The sequence below is a fragment of the Choristoneura fumiferana genome, chromosome 5 (assembly GCF_025370935.1).
Source record: "Choristoneura fumiferana chromosome 5, NRCan_CFum_1, whole genome shotgun sequence".
Taxonomy (NCBI): Eukaryota; Metazoa; Arthropoda; class Insecta; order Lepidoptera; family Tortricidae; genus Choristoneura; species Choristoneura fumiferana.
This window is the reverse complement of record NC_133476.1, coordinates 14,560,556-14,586,708: the sequence shown is the minus strand read 5'-3', so window position 1 is coordinate 14,586,708 and position 26,153 is coordinate 14,560,556. Positions and strand designations below refer to the sequence as shown.

Genomic DNA, 26,153 nt, shown 5'->3' with positions numbered 1-26,153 from the left:
AGCTATTTATGCGTGATGTTCCGCACTAGTTCTGTTCGTGTCAAGAAGCTTTGTAACAGGGCAGCAGCGGTACAATCGACAAAATATTTCTCTCCGGAATCACGACGGGCAGACTGTATAAATGGAGTGCCTCACTTACCAAACTTCGGAGGATGGCAACTAAGGTGCTCCACCACAATTACCGCTTGCGTAACCCTGGGAAAAATATTTTCTCCGTGAATCTAACGTGTAAGTAATTCTAATTACAATGGTTTGTCTTATAACATAGGGTAACTTTACTGGTTTCAAATATTACTTCGTGAGTCGGGGTGTGAGGTCTTAATTTTAACATGCTGGTCGGTATACTGGACTCTGGATAAGTAGTAAGGGTTGCTTTTGCATTAGGACTCTGTCGGTACTCTAACGTGAAATACTTTCCTTTTTTTAAATAAAAAAACTGTAATATTAATCTACTCGAATTTAAATAACAAAAATAAATACACTAGTAACCGCTATCCGGTAGATACTAGGAACTCCTAAAAAACTAAAACACAATAGTTGTCGTCTAAATATAGAATACACAAGTTTCTAACACACAATAATACAGCAAAATACTAATTCAAATATTGGTCTTTTGTATTATTACAATACTATTAACTAGGACAAAAGTGGAGTAGGTAAATATAAGAAATAAGTACTCGATAATGGGCTACAATGGAGTAGAGCTACGATTATATTGTTATAGAAATAAAGTGAATGATTATTTAACTAATAGTTGTCAATTGTAATATTACCATTACTTAATGAGCACTACTTTAGTACTTTAGTATGGTACTCTATAGATTCTGATATTGACCTGCAAAAGATTAGTATCATTAACGTGAGTACATTCTAGTTTATTCCACATCCGCACACAAATTGACGTTTTACGGCACCAATAAAATATAACAATGCGTAAAATGTTTTCATTTTGTAATAAACCGTATTTATGTCGTTCTCGTTCACCTTGAAACTGTTTCAGGGTAGACTGGCGAGCATGGAATCGCTTAAAAGCACATTGTAAGTCAAACAAACAAGCATTGTGGGGGGGCAACGCATCGCTCGGCGCGGGCGCGGCGTCCGGCGCGACTCGGCAGCTCCGCGGCTACTCATTGAGCGCTCGCCAATTGAAATAATGGCCTCGAATGCAGATGATTACTGACCCATTCATTGAAAACTAGCTGTTAGCATCCCGCTGCGTTTGCGATTTATACCATTACACCACGATACTACGTTTTCTATTAAGAATTAAGTTAACGCTAAACACTCCGCTGCGGTTGATATGTGTGTTACTCAATACGACGATATACTAATTTATATAATTTACATTACATTATTGTGCTGTGTTTTAATGGGTTGCGAACGGAAATAACCAACAAACAGATTATCGTAGTCTGATAAATAGATCACATGCATTTAGGTAAGTACCTATTTATGCCACTTCACAATAGTTGTATAGGTACCTATTTAAATCAGCTAAGCGAGTTTGTCGGAGATCATCAGACGGCAAGTATCTACAGCGTTTCAGCTTGGGTCATGTTTCCGATGTTTCTTGTCTCATAGTTAACAATAATATTTGCATATTAATCACAGCAGTATACCGAATGCAAAGCCTGGTGCGAGCTGGCGGTCGTGCTAACGGGTCGCAGCTTGTAATTTGCCGGAAATGTAAATTTTCTCTCCGAACCATGTTCTGTCACAAAACTAGTTAGCGGTTAATAAAGAAAAGCTATTGGTCGTTCTTCAAAAAATTACATATTAGTAGTAGATAATAAACTAAATTGTAATAACGGCGATAAACTAGTCTGCAGCACTTGAACTTTGCTTTACCACGTTCAGTTTATATCCTACGTTAATGTCAAATGCATTCGCATTTAATTACTTTTATGACAAATTTTGTGTGTCATTAGACTATGTAATATAATAACATTCAGTCAGCGTCATGGACTAATGATTTACGGACTAACTTTAGTCGTAAGCGAGATTTACAGTACAGTGTCATACAAACAGCTATTTTTGAACCGGTCGGTCTCTCTTCACACTTTAATAATAGACGGGAAATGTTACAGATATTTCGATGGCTAGCTTCAAAGTTTCTATGAAATGTAACCTTAGTTTAGATTCGATTATTGACTTCATTCGTGGTGCAAAACCATTTTTCCTTTGTGTTGGGAGCGCCACTCATTCGTATTTACAAGAAGAAGCTTCGGAGAAATGGGGTAGGCAGAGCACACGAAACGTTACCGCTTCGGAGCCACTTATACTTATAGTTAGTATTTAAGTACCTGCCTATAATTACAAATTTCATGTGAAGAATATGATTATGTTTTTTGATTACGCTTTCACGTTTATACATAGTATTCAATCAATCGTGATGAAAGTTGGTATGGCGTTAGTTTGAGACTCTGAGAAGAACATATAGTATAGTTTTATTGAGGAAAATTTGTATTTATGCGTTCACGAAGCGAAAACGGCTACTATAGTATATACCTAGTTTGAGAAAACAATGGCATTTCTTGTAAGCTTTAACACTTAAATAATAATATCTGTGCGAAAATATCTGCAAAATTATTTATACTGCGTGAGTTTTTCGTTGCGTTTTACGAAATTTCACATATATGTGATTGCCGTCGAAGCTTTAATTCCTTTAAAAATTGGCACGACACAGTCTTTACAAAATTAAAGTCAGCACGGAGTGAATGGACTCAGTGTGCATTTTTATTTTTGCGTACGTCCGCAAGCACGTGCCAACAAACTAGCACCACCAAACTCCTGACGATATACTACTGAACGATAAGAATGTCAATAATTACAGCTTGTTAGGGTTTTCTAAAGAAACGTTATGGATTAGAACTGAAATAAACTTGACGTGAACGTAAGAAACATTCGCTAAGATTAAATGGTATCGTTTGAACCGACGTTTTCTACGATTATAGCGTTCTCGGGGAGCCATTAGGTTCGCGTAAACATGTGTTACGTAATGAAGTTCAATGACGTGACACGTAGTTGCCTTGATCTGATCGAGTATCGGTTCCTAAGTGGATTAGTGCAGCGGGCGATCGCAGGCCACTGCGCGTCGTAGGCACTGGCAGAGGTCGCGGAGTCGCGCAGTTTGCAAAGGGCGCGGGCGCAGAGGCGGGGGACTAGACGACGGACTGAGGTCATTGCATACAACCTCTACACTATGTCAATAGATTTTCTTGAATGATCTAATCTTCATTTCGTATCAAATAGGATTGGGGTTATCAAGGTTTTGCAAACATTAAACATACCTATTCTCAGGGCATATGATGCACGGAATAAAACTTGCATCGTAACTAATATTATACCTAAATGGAGACGTGAGTGTGAGGTTTATTCATTCGTTTGTTTTTGTTGCGATTTTACGTTGAAATTAGGTACTACTGAATGTGGTGCAATTGGGATAATCTGAGACACAGATAATTGAAGGAAAACTTTTTTTCCGGAAAATCAGGTAATTCCAGAGCACGATAAATGGATTCTTTCTCTGACGATGTCGCAAACAAAACAGCTACTTAAACATAAACTAAAGCTACCTCAACATAAGACATAGCTTATTTTGTTAGCGAATTCAAGTAGCAATCAAATTTAATTAGCAATGTACGAGATAGAATTACGTAGAGAATGGGACATAAAACATAAATAAGTAGTTGCAACATGCATTTCAACCTCGGCTGCCTGTGACATGCGTTGCACGCGTGCGTGCGCCCAGTGGGCACGGGTCGGTCGAGCGACTGCTGCGAACTATTCTACATGAATGACTGGATTGTAGTCACATTGTACTGAACCATAGCTCATTAGGCACTAGACCTACCGCCGGCAAGTAGCGAGATGCGGGTGTTTTTTATTATGTAATTGTTATCGCTTTTATCGCCGCGCGACTAATTTTTCATACTAAGAACACTCGCTTCTCGCTACTTGCCGTCAGTGGGACTAGTCTCTTAGAATCGATTGGCAGCAATAAAGAAAACTAGTTTCAGCAGTAGGTTGCAGCAATTAAAGAAAAACTAAATTCATTTCAGCAGTAGGTTTGCTTTTGTAGATGAAAAATGAAAAGTGCGTACTTGAATGTAAATCTTGAGCAGTTGAAAAAACATTACAATTATTAAAACTAAATTAAATCATCATTTAACATACCCCATGAAAATATTTACGTCTGAAGTCCCACTGCACGGACACAGGAGTGATTTAGAATATATAAAAGGGCTCTATAGATCCATTCGTGCAGTTTCCACAGATAAAAAAAAATACAACAAAGTTTTTTTCTGGTGCACCGGACTGTATTGTACCACCATTTCTTCATAAAGGTTCCAGCTAAGCAATGGCATGGTTATTGTGATTGTGATAATAATAGGGATGTTGACTCCACCAATCAACATGATGTATTTTTTATGAGCTGTTTGTCAAAACACAATTCTCCCATACTTAGAGTTTGAATGGAAATATAACCGAGTGCAACTTCTGATGTGTGGTTGTTATTAGGTAAAGAAAATAAAAAATTACAACATTTTTTTTCTGTCACTGTTTGTTCGCCAAAGCTCAATCAACTAGGGATGTTGACTAACTTATTTTTTTTGTCAAAGCAACAAGAAATCTAATTTTGCAGTTAATCAAAAATTTATCTGGTTTTCAGGGCTACAATAAAGCATTTTTTTGCTGGAGTCGTGCCTTCGAATTATTTTTTAATGGTGTCAACATCCCTATTGGTAGCATGCTCGGCACGGATAGCCCAGAGATGCGGGTTAAAATCTGTAAGTCTAAAACGTAGAAGTCGTTTATCACAACGTAATTTAAGAGCAACGTAATATAATTCTTAAATTATGGCCACTTCAACGTTGAAAAGCGGGTAGTTTCTATACGGCTTCTTTATGGAGCTTAAATCAAATAGAAATACTTTTGTATTACTGCTATAATATTTACAATAAACAGAGTAGCGACTAGTCTTTTTGGATAGTCCAATTGTACAATTTCATTAAATAAAATCAAATGTATTTTTAGAGTTCTGTAGTCCTACAAGGAATCGTTATTTTTCATTTTTTCGTTTTCATTTATAGTTTGTCATGTCCGTCCGTCCATCCATAACACAACTTAGGGACTGCTAAATAGTACTAGAAGCCTATAATTTTGCATGAGTACAAATATGTAAACATACGCCGAAAAGTTGGTAAAATGAAATGTGAAAATAAAATTTGTGTATCTCCCCCAAACGTAAAGTGGGATGTTTTTTTTTCTTGTCTTAATTTAAAACGTCAGGTCACGTTGGATAAGCTGTTTTCTCGTCTTAATAAATATCGGTATCGTTGAATAGCTCTTTCAAAAACATTTTAAGTTTGTTAAGACAATTTTATCTATTTACTGATTTGTTTGCAAAACGTTGGGCTTTGAAGTGTTAATTTTTGCAAAGGCAATTATCACCCACTTCCCCCTAAGCTAAACCATTGGTTTGGCACATCTGAAAAAATACGACGGTAGAATATAAAATAATGAATTTAAAAGGACAATTCAGAATCTAGTACGCTTTACAAATTAACAAGTAATAGTCCATCAAAACTTAATATTAAGCTTATTTTGGTATGGGACCCTACACTGCGCATGGCCAAATACGCACTTGGCCAGTTTTTTTTAATAAAAGCGCCTTAGCTCTCCAATAAACTCAGATCGAAAGCCTTATTTTAGTGCTATCTCGCTCAAGAGGGAGCAATTTCTATGCCTAAACAAATATTTGGCGTTGCCTCTAGAAACTTTCGTAAACGGCGGATTGTTGGCCCCGACGCTTAGTGTACCTAATAACACCCCAGCCCCAAAAACATAAGCGTACTATCCACAAATTCCAGAACAATATGTATTGAAAATCATTTTAGTCCCAGTGCAATCTAAGTGTCCCTCTTATGCAAATTAAACGCTGCATAATTAGCTGAGTAAGCAGACTGCGGGTCAAAAAGATTTTACATTTAAGATACTTTTCTGGGTATTACCTGCAGCAATTAAATAACAAAAGTTCTGTTGATAATTATTAAAATAGGAGAAGATTTTAATTGAAATCAATAACTTAATGTCCTAAAAACGGTTCTAAATGTAAATACTCGTACTTTTATTGCACTAGGAAAACTGTTGCAATAATATAGCAACTATTAAGGTACATTATCGGTGCAATGAAGACAGCACACAAAGTCGAATCTAAATAAGCACTTACTAATAGTTTTACGACATTTATGTTAAATTATGTCAAACGTAGAGCGGGTAAACATATTTCGCTGCATTCTTGATGTTATCTTGACACCGAGACATGTGTTTTGGCTTCCGTCCAAGCACTTTCTCTTAAATCACTGAATTATTTCATTAAACTGCAAGTTACCCGCCGTTTGAGAAGAGAAGCTACTACACTACTATGTGTTCCCTATAAAATGAAGTATCGATTAGATTTACCTATAAAAATTTAGTGACGATATTTGTGTTTGATAGTGCACTTCGTCCAGACACGAGTTAAGCTGTACTTTATAGAAAACGTCGTAAAATCAAAATTGTTAGTAATTTTGTTGGTGATAGAGGTTGGTGGGGGTACGCAAGCGCCTGAGAGCGATCCATTAGGGCTCTGGAAGTACGGGGCCGCCATTAATTGTGGCGGGAGCACGTCTCTCGGAGTGACACCCTCGACTCTACCTGGAACAATACGCTTTTTCTCAGCTCCACGTCGATATTTTCAGAATCGGCGATTGTAAGTAGCAGCTCAATCACACGGCTCCGGGCTAATTTACGATGTTCGTTTATTTATTTTAGAATTAGAATACACCGGCAACGAATTCGTTAAAGCGCTTTTGAGTTTTGACAAACCGAAAGTTTTACGCGAGACAACTGTTCACTGTTAGAGAATTAATTTGAGTTATAAACGATTTAGAAGAAAAACAAATTGAATCCAAAAAATATTGATGTGTCCATCAACAGATTGGTCGATGTCGTCTCTGACGCGTGGCCTGTGACATTCGAAGTTGTTTTTATGAGTCGACGACTATCAGTAAGAGGAGCCCGACGGAATGCAGAAGTAATTACTTACGCCCGCATCAAACTTAACAACGCTCAAATTAAATATTGCGTGATATAACTGATATATGAACGCTTTAACGAACTTCCTCGTCAAAATGATATAGGTAGTAGCTATAGCTAGTAGCTACCACAAAGTCACATACAATTAACCATTCCTACTTGCTATTGCCATGTAGGTTTATACCTACCACGAAACATCTTACTTATATCACAAACGCGAAATTATATAGACACTGCACGGATTTAGCTGAAATTTGGCATAAAAATAGTTAATAACCTGGATTAACATAATAATATAAGAAATTTCATAGGTCAAGCGAAATAAGGGTGAATGACTTCTTTGCAGAAAAAGGCTCGGGCTACCATTACGAGTAGTGTTATACAAAAATATTTCCAATACATATTTGAAATTATCTCGAGGTAAAATTATCTTATAAATAGATCAGCGCTATCGTCACTGTTTTCCTATCGTTTCAAGGCCAGCAGATACGGAACAAGCACGATTCATACCTAAATAAAAACCGGCCAAGAGCGCGTCGGACACGCCCAAAATAGGGTTCCGGAGCCATTACGAAGAAATTAAGTAATGTTTTTCTAAGGATTTCGTATTTTATACGGAATTTTCCAAGTTTAGGTATATTTTATACCTTAGGCTGCTATTTACTCTTAAACTACTAATAATTCTCAAGCAAACTTAGCTGTTATAGTTTTCCTTGAAAGTTTTATGTATTTACTACCATCCTGAATTTTTTCCAATTTTTCCACCCACCGGTTTAGATTTTAGAGGGGGGAAAGCTCGGTTTTCATGATTTGCACTTTAAAGTTTAATATTTCGTAAACAAATCACTGAATTGAAAAATCGTCGTAGCAAACCCCTAAATTATCCACGATACCCCAATATAGGGTTAGATGAGAAAAAAAATCACCCCCACTTTACGTCTATGGGAGGTACCCTAAAAAAAATTTTTTTTTAATTTTTTTATTGTACCATTTTGTCGGCATAGTTTACATATATATCCGTGCAAAATTACAGCTTTCTAGCATTGATAGTGCCTGAGCAAAGCCGCGGACGGACGGACAGACAGACAGACATGGCGAAGCTATAAGCGTTCCGTTTTTGCCATTTTGGCTCCGGAACCCTAAAAATTGGAACGAGCTAACAGATGCGTTTGTCTCCAGAAATCATATTATTTTTGGTCGAAAGAACAAATTAAATATACGAAGGCAATAACCCTCAACAAACGCGAGAGTAATATTTTCTATTGGGGTAATTTTCCTACTACATGATACTAAAAGAGATTGCGAAAAAACTACGATATACCTACTAGTGGAATATGTCTGTCGGCGCCGACTCGTAATGTACATTTTTATCCCTCACACACAACTCAGCGAGACGGCCGAGAAGTCAATAAAATCCTGCTTAGCATTTCTTATTTACAAAACAATCTAAGGCCATAGAAAATGACGCATATATCTCGAACGAGATTTTCCTTCTCCGTATGATAATTCGTCGGCCGCGGTCACGAATGTGTGAATCCACTCAGCCAGATGTGCTCGCCGGAATAATGTTTCCAAAATGAATAAACTATCCTTACATATCAAAAGTCGATGTCATTATGGTTATGTTATCGAGTGTAAGCTTTAATATGTCGACGGTGAGTTTTGTGCGATTTAGGTAAGTACCTCAGGTACCTTCTTAATCATTATCTTCTTTTAACTTAACATTCGTTGTCATTATCTTATTTATTTTTTATAGAAAAGTATATTTATTTAAATACAAATATCCTGAGCTTAAAGTTTGATATAGGATAAAAAAAACTAAAATAGATGACTTAAATCAGTACCCTTAGGTTTCGAAGATGCTGGCAGCGGTTCCTCTCTGAATTGCTAAATTATAGTCACATTGTCATTTACTTACATAGCGCAAGTCGATAATAGTTTAGTGCTTTGAATAATTAACTAAACGTATTCATGATGCAAAAAAAAACATTTTTCACAAACGCTTGATAAGCTTTTTGTTAGAATTTTTGTCACTTTGACATTACTTATTACAGGATACCCAAAATGCACTTTGATACGAGTATTCGCTGGGTGCGAAGTAGGTACTAGGTGGGGGTAATGAAATCTATCGCAGCGCTCATAGTGGCCAAAAGTAGAAATAATGTAGGCTCTGTCATTCGTCATATCTGTCATTAACAAAGCAATTTTTGAGACTTAACGTGGACTTAACTGCCTAATTTTTAGTAATAGATGTTTGTCTTATGATGCAAGCTTGAATTATTGAACACTGTCCCTGTTTTGTTCTTAATTCCTCTAGGTCCCGGACGTGTCCAGCAGATATACGATCAATTTTTCTTTTGAAACGGTTTGTAGTTGAAATACTCAGAAACCCGGTCTTCATAATGATACTCATTTCGATCTAAAAAAAGGATATTTGATTTATTATCAAGAACAATTATATAATGTTTACTATTATTCAAAGAAATCATTTTTAGGGTTCTGTAGCCAAAATGGCAGAAACTGAACCCTTATAGTTTCGTCATGTCTGTCTGTCTGTCAGGGACTATAAATGCTAGAAAGCTGTAATTTTTCACAAATATATATGTTAATTATGCCGGCCAAATGGTACAATTTTTTTTTATATAGTAAGTACCTCCCATAGACGTAAAGTGGAAGTGGTTTTTTTCTCATCCAACCTTCAATTAATTAACCTTCATTAAAATCGAGCGTCCCCCCCCTCTAAAATCTAACACGGTGGATGGAAAAATTTGAAAAAATCAGGATCTTAGTAAGTACCTATATCAAACGTACAAGGAAAACTAATATAACGGTTAAGTTTTCTTGATAATTATTATTACTTTAAGAGTAAATAGCAGCCTTAGGTATAAAATATACCTAAACTTGGAATATTCCGTACAAAATACGAAATTTAATTGAAATAATTGAAATTGTCTACCTGAATTTTTCTATTTTTGTAATGTCTCTCTGTACGGCTTTTGGTGATCAATGAAGAATATTTGTATTGTATTGTTAAATACGAAATAAAAAATATTTTTTTCGTCATTACGAACACCCATAGGTACCCATTGGTACGGAACCCTATTTCGGGCGTGTCCGACACGCTCTTGGCTAGTTTTTATCTTTTAGTTTTATAGTAAAAGTACAACTAAACATGAAGTAAACAAACCCTAACATAACCAAAATAAGACACTATTTGAATAAATTTTACTTGTACCTCATTTATTTTTAATTACCAAAAATGAATTCATAACCCTTCGTGCACACAAAACACGGTACACAGTAAATTTGTGATATTATTGATTTTTGTCACAATGTCGCGGTAAAATTTCAAAACGTCAGAGCCTCAGACCCAACAAAGTTGCGGACGCTATGTGGCGCTGATGTCGTGCACAGAGCCAATAACAAGTCCGTGACTTTTTATGATAACAGCGTGTTTATTCACGTAGCAATAGAAACATTAGTAACCTATACTCTACATATTAAATTTTGAAGCCACTTTATCTAGTTAATTAACTATGTGTTATGTCAATTAAGTTTTTCAAGTACGTCGGAGTAAATTTGGTAAGTAAACAAACTTCGTTGGTTAGTAGGAGATGAGATGCATTGTAAAGGCCGATACCATAATAATGGCTAAGTTAAGTGTTGCTTATTGGTTTAACGTACGGACAGCAATGTGTTTGTAAATAAGAGGAACATTGATAGCGATCCTCATGTGGAGCAAGTCAATTATTGGACTGACATGGATAAAGATCGTGCTCATCGGCGTATTTTGTGGATAAAAAGTGATTCGAGTTTGTGCCAACATACCTACTGGTCGCTAACAGAAAAATATTACGTTCCTACAATGGAAAAAAATTGCTATAATTCCTAAAATTGCTAAAAGTGGCTCCGAAGCGGTAACGTTTCGTGTGCTCTGCCTACCCCATTAATACCCCAGTGATGTTTGTGTTGTGTGTTTACAATGGAAAATTTACAGATAGGTATTTTTTTGTTTTTTATTTGCCCGTCCTAACCTACGGAGCTCAGACGTGGTCTTTGACTGAGGCTCAGAAGTCCAGACTCAAGATTTACCAGCGAGCTGTGGAGCGCAGTATTCTAGGTGTTCGGAGATCTGATAGAATTAAAAACACTGACCTGCGCTCCAGAACTCAAATTATCGATGTGGGGATGAAGAGCGCCAAATTAAAATGGGAATGGGCGGGACACGTCTGCCGCATGCATCCGGATCGCTGGGCCAAAGTTATCACCGATGGGTTCCATGCGACGGGCACCGGAGCAGAGGCAGACCTAGGAGGAGATGGTGGGACGATTTGGACCTGTTTCCAGTCAGACTGGCAAGAGTTGGCCAAAAGCAGAGACGAATGGAGGAAAAAAGGGCAGGCTTTTGCCCAGCAGTGGGAGACAATATGAATTAATAAAAATAAAATTCAGGTACATTTGACACGAAAATTAACTGCCTACACTCACAGATGTTAATTTGCGAGAATGGACCTTCAAACAGTTTTTATTTACTGTCTGCAAAATTGTAGCGTTTTCTTCTTTGAATATTGAGCATGTGAAAACTTCTTTTTCTTCTCTTTTAAAATGTGTCAAAGTAAACTCTCTTTGAGAGGGCCCTTGTACGGTGATTGTAGTTTTAGCAACTTGATAGTAAAATTCCAGAAACCAGGTGGAGAAAACTTGCGCATTAAAAAATGTCAAACAAGAGAGCAATATAGAAGTTTGTGATCACTGTTCACTGTTAAGGTTAATTGCCGCATAAAACACTATCAAAATTATACTTCAACTAGCCGAAGAAACAGAAATAGCTAAATTAGATATTGTCTACATCCGCCATGTTCGAATGCTACAAATCGAATCTCTGTTTAAAAAAAGCAATACAAACGTTGTCATTTGAAATCTAATCTACCCACATTTTTTTTTCGTAATTATCAAATACCTACTCTCAATCTTTTTCTTATATATTGTTTTCTAATTTTATATATAGGAATGTAATATTTTTATACGTAATAAGAAATATCCAACTGTCGATTATCATTAATAATGACTCATTATCTTAATTAGTACCTACCTAGGCCCTAAGTTTAACCCATCCTTTCCTTATTATAAATTACGTCATATTACTTACTGTACCTACTTGTTTAGGTAAATAACTCGTATAGTTAATAATAATGTTAAATTCGTCGGTTCAATCTAATTCGTCTCAAATGACGAGTTATTTACGTACCTAATGTAGGTACTACAAAACAAGAATATTCAACACAGGAATCTTCCATTCCTTATCGTATATTATCCGCGGGAGAGAATTCAGCATGTCAGCGACAAAAAACAAATGTGTTAATTAACCCCAAACGACTTTTTAGTTGAGTGAAGTTTCTCTATTTCACCGATTTCACGTTACATTGTGACCAAAATATTAAAAAAGGCACGAGCAGAGTAGGGTTCTGACTAAGGAAATATGTGGTCATGTTCATTATTAAGTTTTGGCCGACTATCAATCGTTAACTTGTAAACCCTATGCTGTGATAGATGTCTCTTTAAATTCGCAATCTATGTAAGTAGGTATAGGTAGGTATATAGGTCTTTTTTAAGCCAATAGTTAGTTAGTAGAGGGCAGAGGGACACTAGACTCGAACAAATTAGATAAGATAAGAAAATACTTTATTTTTCAAAAAAAAAACGAAAAAAGTTCTTAGCAAACCAAAAATATTTTTAAAACACCTATCCTACGATACCCCACAGTAGGTATGGTTTAGATGGACAAAAACATTAAATGTGTAGGGAGGTAGAGGTACCATGTTTTTTTTTTATTTTATCTTACGGATCTGTCCGCGAGATTAATGTGCCGAGTGATGCCAAAAATTACGGTTTTCTATCATTAACAACTTAGTTTCTAAGTTAAGCATCACAAGTTATTAGTCATTTAGTTAGTCATTAGTAAGATTTGCATCGCAAATCTGTCACGATTCCTTGTTAGGACTAAGGAATCCTAAAAACTACATAACTCCTTACCCTAGCTTCACGCCGCTATCAATTATCAAGTCGTTTCAAGATGCCCGCTCTCCATAACAGCTAGTTTAATTGCGCCGTAATTCATACAAAGGCGGAGTGTGATTTACACCTTGCTGCTCAGATTGTAGAGTTCACTATTTTACGTAACAACGGGTAAGATACGAGGTTTTACGTAGAACAGCGGCGCGGTGGCACAGTGGAGTCGTGTGCGACAGATGAGTAATGACAACAACGCAATGGCGTGCGTCGTCTGAGGGCCTACTCCGATATTCGAAAATCGAAGTTCGTATCGCACCGTCCCTCTCACTCTCGTATTAAATAGTATAAGTGTCAGAGGGACGGGACGACACGAACTTCGATTTTCGAATTTCGTAGTAACCCCGCTGCGCCGAATGTCACCAGATGTGCTACCGTGATGCACAAATTGCAACGGCTATGCAATCGAAGGAGAAATGTTGTAAGCAATCAAAGATTGCGAGTGAAATTAAACAAAAATTAACTTGAACGGAATTTTAATAAAAAATTGACAAATTAATAAAGTTGAAGTGGTAACGTAGGTAGTCGTTTAACCAATGGCCTCTCAAGCAGAGGGTTCACGCCCGGGCTTATATTTTTTGGAATTAATGTGCGAAATATATTTATTATTTGAAACTAGATTTGCCCGCGGCTTCATCCGCGTGGAATTCGGTTATCGCGCTCTGTTTCCTCGGGAACTGTGCATTTTTCCGGGATAAAAAGTAGCCTATGTCACTCTCTGGCCCATAATCTATCTCTATGCCAAAAAATCACGTCGATCCGTCGCTCCGTTTAGACGTGAAAGACAGACAAACATACAAACATACACACTTTCGCATTTTTAGTATGGATTTAGGTACTAGTAGCTTTACGGTGAAGGAAAGCATGATAAGGAAATCTGACCACACCTAAGACCTTTGGCCTCACCTGCTCTTAGCATCAGGTGAGATAGGGGTCAATCACGGTCAGTTTTATAATAATAATAAGCCATTTATTCCGGACAGAATCCAATAAAATCAATCCGCACTTCAGCGTAGCCCCAAGCCCCTCTCTTTTTGAGACTAGGTCTGTGCTCAGCAGTGAGAAGTATAAGCTAGAGATGATGATTATGTCCTTATATTACGTACAGAAACAGCAATAGTACTGAAAACTATCAAATCCGTTTACAAGTTCATTTAGCCATCTACTTTAAAATTGTTTTCTATATTCGACTGCGCACTATATTTATAACTACTTCGTTATCGTTGGTAACCTCACATTTACCAAATATTACCTATCTAATTTTATCTCAGAGAAATGAGGCAGTGTTTACTTCGGCCGCTGCAGTACTTCAATTATCATTATGTATTTAAGAAACGCAACCAATTCGTCACCCACATATAACTAGTGCCATCAAAGAAGACGCGTGATTTTGACAAAATTAGACATTAGTAACATTTAATAAGAACCACGGCACGCGTCATCGTGAATGACTCTACCTATATTAAGTTACCTACATTCCATTATGCTGATAAAAATGTCTATAGATCATGGTACACGATCGAGCTCAGCTCCCCATGTTACTAAGCAATACTAAAAATAGTTGCCTATACGGGGAACTCACATTAACCACATGTGCCGTATCAACAAAAATTTCTAAATTGTTCTAGCGCGTTGACTGACATTTCGTCGTCAGTGAGTCAACAGGAGAGGCGCAAAAACTACTTGTTATTTACGAGTAATGAAACGGTAGCAACTCTAGTAGAAGACAAAAGACGGCTGCGCGTACGTCTATATTTTTATGTAAGAGAAATATTAGTTGGCTTAAGGACAAATTAAATACATGGATAAGTGCAAAGCGCTAACAACCGTTATGGCCTTGTCAAACAAACGAACAACAGTTGGTTACATACGGCGAACGCCTCCGTATGCAATAGGATCTACGTTACAAATAACCTATAGTACTTAGCCTCCGAACCAGCCTTGGAGCGCACTAAAAGCAAACAAAATAAACCGCAATCTTGTCGTTTATTGCCTGCTAAAAGTTAGACGCTATGCAGTGATTTATTATTTTTTTCTGTCTTGATTTATGCGAGCTAAAGGAGTGTTCGCACGCGCGCTCGTATGTCTATTTGCGGCCTGGCCGAAATAACCCACAAAACGAAACTTGTTTCCGGTCCCTGTAATAGTCAGCTTGCTCCCAAACTACCGTTTCCAAACATACAGCCACCGCACGCTTTGTAAGGGGATTATGCTACAATTTGCGGTAATGCGGTCGACTCTTCAGTTCACTCGCTACACTCTTTCCTCTTTGACCACTTGCTAAATCTTTTTCCTGTCAGATCAGCCGGTAGCGAAATGGAATAATGGACCCCTATACCGCAGAAAATGTAGGTGTGCTTTGAAGCTTTGTTGGTGCAACGCTATTTTTTGAATCTTACTTTGATATAGATGTTCTTTGCAATGCAGCTCTACATGGTCTGTTGGGTAAAAGTATAAGTTTAAAGTAAATAGTAAGACTGATCGATCATGTCTAGAGTAAAGTTGCATTCCCTTGCAAATAATAAACAATTACTATTAAATAAAACACAAACATCACGCCTGTATTCCCAAATGGGGTAGGCAGAGCACACGAAACGTTACCGCTTCGGAGCCACTTTTAGCTATTTTAGGTTTTAAGTTTGACATAAGCGGTACAATAGTGACAAGTTGCTAGCTTGTCGCTCAGTCCCCTCTTACGACATCCACGAAAGAAATGAAGAAGTGTAATTCTAACCCGACATCACACGGGAGATATTAAAAACTAGAAATAATACGATTGTAAGTAAACTTAGGTACGGTCGGTTCCTTAACTTTTGTATCCACTTTTTCATACTAGTTGCATAGAAAAGTAGATACTTATGTTACGGCACCGAATCAACGTATAAAAATTTACAAGAACTTTTTATATAGTCTATCGCAAGCAATTTTATTCGATCCCTTATCCGTTGAAGTATTTTCAGTTTCAGTAAGGTTGTACAGTTATTCCCCATAACATGCCTATTATGGATGGACAAGGTTTACCGTAAAATAAAAAGAAACACAATCCTTTTTCCTAGGCCACCTGCTGAGCGCTGAATCGGTAAGACCGTTAACGACGTAGTTGAATGTTTTTTCTAGTACGCTGTCAACTTCAGCTGTGAAGTTCTCTGAAGCGATGCTCGTCTCAATAATTTATATTAGAATTTAATACCTAATGAGTTTTTTACCGCGCGGTTAATTTTGGAATTATGACTGACTTAACCTTTGAGGTTTTATTGGTATGTTAGTTAGTACAATTGTTTTGATATTAGAGGAGCTGTGCACTTATATGCTGGAGACTCATATTATTGTGCTGGTAACCCAAGTTTCCATTTGATTGCTGTGAAATTTGCGAGCAAACTGCGTCATCTCGCGAACCTTACTCTGAGTGGAAATTAAATAAGGACAATCCGTTCGTTCTGCATCAGAGATTTGCCTACTGCATTATTCAACGTATGCAAAATCTCTGGTTTAATAATAGATGAAGGCAAAGGTGAATTCTCGCAATCGACGAAGGAATTGAGTTTTGACCCTTTCAGCAACTGAAAGGGGTGCACAATCTTTTGTCTTCGCGGGAATTCAATGACAATTTTCTGCTACTCCAGAATACCTAGCCTGTTTCAACTTTGTCTCCAGTGCTACTTACCTAGTGCTCAAAATATGCATAACTAGCCAGTTACCCGCGACTCCGTCCGCGTAGAATTCGGTTATCGCTATCCCGCGGGAACTATGCCAATTCCCGGGATAAAAACTATCCTGTCCTTCCCCGGGACTCAAACTATTTGTGTACCGAATTTTATTTAAATCGGTTCAGCAGTTTTGAAGTGATGGAGTAACAAACAAACAAACAGACTTACAAACTTTTGGATTTATTATATTAGTGGGATGTAGACCATCCTAAAAGTTTTAATTCATAACTTTCGAAACTACCCCCAAGGTAAATTCTTTAAATAACATATTTCACGTTGTGTTATTTATTTTTTTGGTTATTTATAGTTACTTATAGTACTTTTTGTATGAAGTAGTAGGTACGTAGTATGTAGAACTAAAATGTTGGCTTCGTGTACTATTTATAACGAAAACATCAGAACTTACAAACTTTTAGATAATCAAGTAAATATGTATGTATATTTAAAATAACTGATTCAAAACGGAACGACAAATTTTTGATAGAAAATATTTCTAGCATAGGTACCTATTTTTTTGCACTTATAATAATGACCGCGAGTTTGCGTCACATCCAAATCGTCAGATTATTATATTATAAGAGCTTTTTTTTAGGTTCACTTAACATTCCCTTTGAAAGTCTGACGCGCTCCATTAAGTTTTTTTTTTTTCATTTTCAACCTTTACGTACGACCATCCCCATCATGGAAACAATCAGATAAACATACGTACGTTTTTAAAAATACGTAGGATATGGATGATATCAATATCTGACGCGCTCGCAACAGTCCATGCAACAGTTTTTTTTTACATTTTTGAAAATCTATAGCCTCCTCCCCCCACCGATGAAAAGGTATATATTATATGTCATTTTTTTTTATCACCTAAGCTTCGCAACCCAATAGGTCTCTATGACGCTCGAGTAAATCCCGATTTAGCATCGTGGGCTCCCCGACTATTGTGGCACTGTCGATTGCACTTGTTTGGAAAATGGAAAACAATATGACATCGAAAAATATTGCACAACACCTAAAATATTACGAGTTCTCTCTGTTAGCGAAAAGCAGCCCAAGACTTTATTTTAGAAAATGTTAAACTCAGACGTTACAAACACTAAGGACTTGCAATAAGTAAAAGCTACACTGACTGGCTCACTTACTAAAGAAGTTGAATAGTTAGCAAAAGCATGGAGTTGTATGGAGTAGCGGTTGTATGCATTGGTTGTTCGCACGAACAAACCATCGCATTGAATAATAACCGTAACGTGTTAGCAGTGATCCCGCTCTCATCTGTATTATGTTAAGAACGACCGGCGCACGCGCCGACCTCAAACAATTACGTTCCACTGTTTCTTAGAAAACGCGAGTAAATTTTACGATTGCCTTCCATGCTTCAAAAAAGTCGATAGGTCGTGATAGCCTAGTGGTTTGCCCTACGGCCTCTCAAGCAGAGGGTATTGGGTTCGAACCCGGGCTCGTACCTTTGAGTTTTTCAGAATTTACATGCGAAATTTATTTGGAAATTTATCATGGGCTTTATAGTGAAGGACAACGTCGTGAAGTACGTAACCTGTAACCTGCACACACCAGCGAAGAAATTCAATGGTGTGTGTGTGAATTTCCCAATCCGCACTGCGACCACGTGGGAACAACGGTGAACACCCAATCTAAAAGGAGGCCTGTGCCCTGCAGTGGGATGTGTAAAGACTGAAAGGAATTTCCACGCCTCAAAAAATTAGCGATGCATGTTGCTTTTATTTTATGTGTTTTTTGTAATTTTAAGATTCACTTGCAGACTTGACATTAACCGCGGTATACAAGGCCGAAATCGTCAGAAGAATAGAGACACGACCCATGTAATCAATCAAAGTTCTGATAATAATTTTATTTTTTTATTAAATACGAAAGTATTTTTTTAAATAAAAATTGTCTCGGTCTCACTTAACTGTATTTTTTTAAATGTATAATGACCAGATGGTCCCAAAGGAAGGCCAGCGCCGTTCGCAAGACCGGCAGATTGCTGATTTGGAACCATTTCGACACATGCATACTTAACTATTGTTTTAATTTCATTTTATTTTTATTATTATTATTGCTGTTGTTTTTTAGACAAATATGGCGCTGTCCATTGGAGGTAAATTTTGCCAGTGTCTAGTAGGTTTTACCTTTGTACGGTAAAAAATCTAGAAAACGAAATATGAGACGTAATGGTGGATGAACGATGACAGCGCGAATTCTATTTTTATTATTATTCTTATCCATGTCACGTCACGTCATGTCATGTCACGAATACTTTCTTTCTTCTTTCTAATATTGTGCCTAGCAACATTATCATCGACCACGTGTTGCTCAAGTGTTTAATAAAATATCCTAGGGCATTGCAGCAAGTCGATTTAAGGAGGCCTTTGTAAATTCCGGACTTTAAGCGTGTCAATGATGAAATATGTCAGGCGCGAGGAGTGAGAGTGAGCCAGATAATGGAGGCAACCTTTTGTCTAGCAACTATTTACTACGAAACAGCTTACGCTCGCAACTCGGGGATAATGAGTTTGTACTGTGGAAATATGAAATAGAATAACTTATCTCACTTCACTGCGCTGCACAGTTTAACAAAGAGGTAAACTTTTATCTAGATTTAAACGACTTAAACATTCAGTAACAATACGATAACGAGTTGAGATTGAAGACAAACTTATAAGATTGACAGCATTTAGCGAAAACACTGGGACTATTCCGTTTAGTCGTTAAAATGTCGTTAAAGTCAAGAGATCAAGTCACCCACGCCGAGCGGGGCGTGTTTCCTTCCGTTCTCATGGTGTTTTAGACCAAATTGTCCGCACGAACACAACAAGCTCTCTAATCTCTCATCGACTCATTAGAGGGATTGTTGTCTGAGATACATAAGACGAGCCAGGCTTTATGTACTTGAATTTCCTAGCAATATTATATGAGAACAAAGGCGTTTATTTCTGTGATAACCATCTGACACAAATACTTTACATTAGGTACTATCATAAAACTTTAAGTTTTAAATATAAAACTGCTATCTCTTCCTTCAAATAAGTAGGTATACTAAATATGTTTTAAACTACGTATTTGACCATAAAATTGTTTGTTATATCTTATCAAGTGGCTTGACACTGTATCCCAGATAATGTCATAAGAAAAAAAACTGTCTTTCTACAACCAAGTTGATGGGGTATATTTTTTAGTAAGTAAATTCCTCAGACTTGGTCTGAAAAACTTATGATTTATCTTGCAAAAACCTATCGTTCATCCAGAGTGAAATGTTTTAGGTACCTGGAGTGTACCTAGTTATCTCAAAGCCACACAAAAACTGATAAGTCGAGTACCTAATGTAATGCGTAACTGTCAGTATTATCAGAAGTTGTGATTGATTTTTTGTACATTTGAAAGTTTTAAGATTATCCAAATACCTACTGTTGTCTGCTAAATTTGTTCGGCGCTGAGATTAGGAGACGTTAGCCGCCCAACTATCACACGATAACAAGTTTTAAATTATCTTATCGTTATGGCACCAGAAGGTGTAAACAAGCTAAGTAAACTTTGCTTGTGTACGTATAAAAAATTGAATGAACTCTGTAGAATTTTGTCAGAGTCATCGACCAAGCATGGCACGACGGTTTGCGAAATTGTTACTAAAGTTATTTCACAAGATTTCAGTAATATTTCCGCTAAAAATGGCGCAAACGCTAGTCGCGAGAACTTCATTTCTTTGAAAACAGTCTGTATTGTAAGTTAGTTGAAAGGAAGAAACCGGATAGACACACATGACAGGCAGCATGTGAGCTGATTCATGGTGCTACCGATATAGAAACGCGCGATCAGTCGATCCGATAATATCCAAAGTATATTGGCTAGTAATCGTCGATGCAGCGCCCTAGATATCTCCAGAGAAGAACAAAGTTGGCATAGATAGAGGGATCAAAGTGCGACGTGGGCGCACGACCCAATACCGCGGGCATCACTTGCGACGCGCGCGCACGCACTCAGACCTTTTGCGTTGCGCGCGCAATTAGTTTAGAAGTAATTGATGGCCTTTATTACCGTTCTGAGGGGAACGCTGGTGAACAAAATTATACGTTTAGCTGGTATTGGACGACGTCTACCTATACAAAGGTATTTTCGAACATTGTTAACTGATTGGTTATAGGTACAATAAGTTACTGAATTTATTATGCTATTTATATTTTTTTCTATTCAAACTAAGTACCCATCTAACTATCCCGATTGCCGATAATTTCATGCACGCAAGGATTTTCAATGAAACAAGGAAAATTTAAATTTTGTTTTGTATTCAAATTATTTACAAGAAACCAATTACAGAATCAAAACATATTGCCAATTCGTAACCTAAGTTGACGAAACGCGCCGAAAGATAGCGCTCTATCTAGATTGAGGTTATGTTGTGATAGCCGTTAAAGAGGAAAAGCCGGTAACGGGGGATCAGACTAGAGTTTCCGACTGAAACGTTTTTAACAATAGGGATGTAATTCGCTTGCGGGGGTCGGAGTCGAGAGGTCGCAGCGGCAGCCGAGCCTGCGCGCGCATCTGGCATGGCCGCCGCCGCACACCTGACTCGCGATACACCTCTACATCACAACTCAATTACATCACGTTCTATAACACCTCCGATGCATTTCCCACGCCCCTGTCGCCCGATACCCCTACAAATGCATCCCACCAAACGTCACGTGCACTGCGCGAATGCCATCGCTAACAATCAACTACATAACACGACTAATCAGCTGATAACGAAACTTTTCGGCTACCGGTGTTTACGTACCGAACTTAAATACATCACTGAAATTGCAAAGAGAGTTCCTATTAGTTAAACGTGATCCGCCGCGAGGCGGGCGGGCGGCGTCAGCGGCCGCATCGAATGCACTTTCTGTTGCCGGCGAGCGTACCTGGACTAGTCTGCCAGCTGAGCCCTCCGACGAACATCTTCCTGCAACAAACACTGCGATTAGAATCGGGGTCCGTCGGAGCGCGCTGAAGCCGGCGGCCAGTGGCTCACGTGACGTACCCGGGATCGTTGGGCACTTCAGCGGGGCTGTGTGCCGCATCCTGATTCTGGGTTTCCATGGGCTCGTGGGCCGGCTTGGGGCGGGCGCACTACGACTACGAGCGAGCGACGGCGCAGCGGGGACGGCTCCCGGAGTCACTCGGCTGCACTACCGACTACCGGCACGAGACTGGCGCGGCGCGGCGCACCCCTCCACGCAGCCACCTCCGCCCGCTCCCGCGCCGCGCATCGATTCATTCACTCCGTACACAATTATTCATGCGGGCCGGCACGACGGACGCGCGCGGCACCACGTGAGCGCGCGGCACGTGCTCGCCGCCCCGCCCGCCGCCCGCACTACGCACGCCCACCCAGTACCCACGCGCTCTAAGCCACCCCCACATCAAAACACCAACAAAACAAAACTTTAATTTACCAAAAATGTTTCGTACCTAACCTAAAAACCACTTGAAAAAGTTTTAACTTTTGTCGCACTAGTAGGAGCCATCCAAAAATAACGCACACCTCACAAAATAACATATCGATAATTTTTAGGCACCCCCAGTTTTACACTTAATATTACGAAAATCCCATAACGCCCATTTCAGAATCAAAATTTAGACACGATACTATATAACTAACCATATTTTTATTTTATACTTTATGAATTATTTTTTAACAAATTCAACTGATTTTGTACCATATTGTAAAGTACGCCAGGTCGAATCTTATTGTACCTTTATAATATAAAGTTTATATGGTCGATATACCTACACACTATGTTTAAATTTTACCTACTAATTTTATTTCATTATATTACAAATTGACTTTTCATGGATACGAATTCAGTATACAACATTAGACTATAGTTGTAAATACTATACTATAGTATGCATGTAACACACGAAATCCACGCGCATTGAATTCTAGATCTAAATGCCATGTTTATAAATTATCTTGATCATTGTAACGTAACAATTACTAAGCATTAGTTCGTTTACCTTTCTGATGCAATGGAGTGACAATGATAAAAATCGTAAACAAAGCGATTACTATGATGTAAGACGAAACGTGAAATCCGTGAGGCGCGACGTCACGCTACTTGCTTACGTAGCCGGAGCTACGAAACTTGCTACGCGAGCGATCGCGCTCCGCCGGTGCTAGGTTCGTAGACCCGAACTTTGACTCCAATTAGAAAAAAAGTTACGAATCATGGGACTATTAATTTCCCCCTTTAGAAATTCCACGCAATTATTTCTCAATATAGAAAAGGTATCGTATCTATTTGTTTAATTTTTTAAGGGCTGGATTAACTACTGAAAGTGTATAAAATCACAGGGCCACGGGTGGACTGAACAAGCAGTTGTTTGACAGTTCAATGTCCTCTTACCTGCGTATGTACTAAATTGCCACGTGGAAAACAGACAAAGCATAATGAATCTCTAATATTTAATATCTATTTCCTACGAAATACGGTAAGTCTTCTTGCTTGTTTTATCATAACACCAACGCCCGCAAATGAGCCCGCAGTGATATTCAGAAAATCACGTAAAAAATATTCCAACATAGAATCCATCGTTAACATTGTTTTACTTAATCCAGCACTTAAAATAACTCTGACTCCGTAACAAAATAACAGCCACCGGAATTACGACTAATACATTTTGGTCTAGGCGTTATGGCTCATTTAAATTATTCGTTTGATGATCATTAAGCCGTCGAGGTGGCGCTCTGTTCGTGGAAATGACTACTTCCAGTCATTTGTTAAATGGGCTGAGCCGGCCCACCATTGCTAATGGCTTATGTATGTGATAATCCAACCCCGCCGTTAGATAGGCGTAGGTACTTTAGGCTTTATGCATCCATACTTTAACAAAACAATTGACACTCAAAGTCACCTATAGTATAGTCAACCAAATCGTCACTACTTTGAAAAAATCTCGTATCTCAAATCAATACGTCATCAAAATTAACCCTTTAAATAAATTATATTAAGTTCACTCAGAAAAATCATAGATTTTGAAGTACAAGTTTTTTTCATAGTAGCGACGAAATGCTTTACAGATAAGTACCTAGTAGGTACATAATGGATTTCTATCGGGAAAAGTCGCATCTCAATCGGAATACGACTCACCCGAAGTGTCAGTTAATTATTGTATTAAATGATTGACATTTCTTTATTATTTAGTGTCAAATGTCAAAGTGAAAAATATTTATAGCCTATAAATATATGCCTAGTGTGTGAACCACAGCTAAACTTTAGTTCATACGATGCATGGCGATTAATATTGTATTGTATATCTCTATGACTGTGTAGTCTTAATTTTGGTTAATAAATATCATTATATTATCTTATATCTACGGCTGTACGACGGGTAAGTACAAAACTAAGAGAGCGCGCTAAATAAGAACTTTTCCTATAAAAAATACGATGGAAAAGCATTAGGTATTCACTTGATCTGTTCCATTTTTTATGACAGAAAAAAAACAATATGGCTGATAATCATATCGAATTGTAATTGAAAATGTTTCCTTTAATGTTTTAAGTTTAAGATTATACCTTAGGGTGATAAAGGAATTTCTTAGTCGACTATTAGTAGATTGTTGCACCAAGCAGAAAGTTATTTATTACTGCACCGAGTGCCGATTTGGAGCCCGAGCGTTAACGAGGGCTTTAAAAGGACGAGGGCAATATAAATTACTTAATTCGAGGTGCATAATCTGCTTTTCTTTCAACTATTACTGGAATAGTAGACGAAAAAAAAACTCATGCTAAACAATTAATAGGAAAGACATTTCACCAGCACTAGATGAATCAATTTTTGTAAGTTAACATTTGCACTCTCTAAAAATGTCCACGGAAAATTCGCAAGGTTCCCAATTTGTTTTTTTTTTATTTCTTTCTTTTTGCTTTTGGCAGAGTTAGTATATATAGCAGATTTTTTACCCGCGATCTGTCAAATTTTGGATGGGCGCCAAGCTAGCCAACCAAGCACACAAAGTTTTTTTTTTAATATACGGCTAAGTACCTACTTACTATTTTTGGTAGGATTGGTAGCAACAATTTTTGTACGCAGTCTGTCAAATTTCATAAGACCGTCAGGTTGACCAACCTAACACTAGATTTATTTACACTATGCAGGCTAATTTTATAGCAAAAATACTTGTGTTACCTCTTTGGTCGTGCAATATAAAAAAAACAATGCAATAATTTTCATACATTTTTTCTGCTCTAGAGCAGAAAAGTCCCGCTTTGTGCTGGGTATTTAGTGCGGTTATGATGAAATAAAAGAATAGTTGTAAGAAATAGTAGATTGTACAATAAGGGCATAAAACGAGCCATTTTACCCGAGGCGTTCATATAGCCACCCGAGCCGGTACGCTCTTAATGCTCGAGTTTTACACTCTGCTTTTCACTTCAATCGCGTTCACTTGCTATGTACCTTTTATTGTTCATATATATATATATATATATATATTTTTTTTTTTTAATATGTAACTAGAATCTTCTTTGTTTGTGGCTGTTTACCTACACCTGATTGCCTTGGACTTAGACGAAGATTTTACTTTATGCACTAGAGCATAACAAGTCATTTTATGTCGCCTAGATCTAGCATAAACACAAACTTTACGAGCATGAGAAGTGAAAATTTTATTTTCATTCTGATTTTTTACTTTTTGAATACAGATTTAAGTAAACAGTTCAAGCTCTCAATACCTGCTTTCAATCCCGATCCTCAAAACATAAAGTTAAATAAAGTTTAATCTACTTATAGGTCATATTTTATAGGTTTAGGTTTTTTTGGGTATAATTTCAAAGAGAACCCTGTGTTTATACGTTCGCTAAAAATATATTACGTAATTGAACCTTCAATAATATTTTGGATGTTAGAAAAGTTTTTAAATAATTATTTCTATTGGTAATAGGTACTAGAATATAATGGTGCCATTCTTTATTTGCGTACACTTCTTAATGGTTTCATCAAATCGAGTTCTATTTTAAATTTGAACAAAGTGTGAAGAAAAGGGGCAAAAACGGTACGTGCTCGGAGAGGTGACCTTATCCGCATGTACGCAGGTCACTGGGAGCTATTTTCGCCTTAGTGCTCACGCATCTCTACTTTCTATCATCATTGGCAACTTTTAATTGTATAACAGCATAACTGCCGCTCAGCTTCGTAAAGAAAACGGAACTTTATCTTTTAAAGACTAGATACAATGTAGCAGTTGATTCTGCATTCAATAATTCGCTCACTTATATTGAAGTGTGACGGATGCTACTATCAGAGCAG

At 37.6% G+C, this 26,153-nt stretch overlaps 1 protein-coding gene across 1 annotated transcript in view; it reads right to left on the bottom strand.

Annotated features, from left to right (window-relative positions):
- The window catches only part of Rbp6 (RNA-binding protein 6), a 622,038-nt gene extending 599,852 nt beyond the window's left edge, over nt 1–22,186 (bottom strand). The window contains 2 exon segments of the mRNA XM_074088132.1: nt 21,764–21,804; nt 21,883–22,186. Coding sequence (XP_073944233.1) covers nt 21,764–21,804; nt 21,883–21,941 — 100 coding nt within the window. The 5' untranslated portion in view covers nt 21,942–22,186.
- Between the last annotated feature and the right edge of the window lie 3,967 nt (nt 22,187–26,153).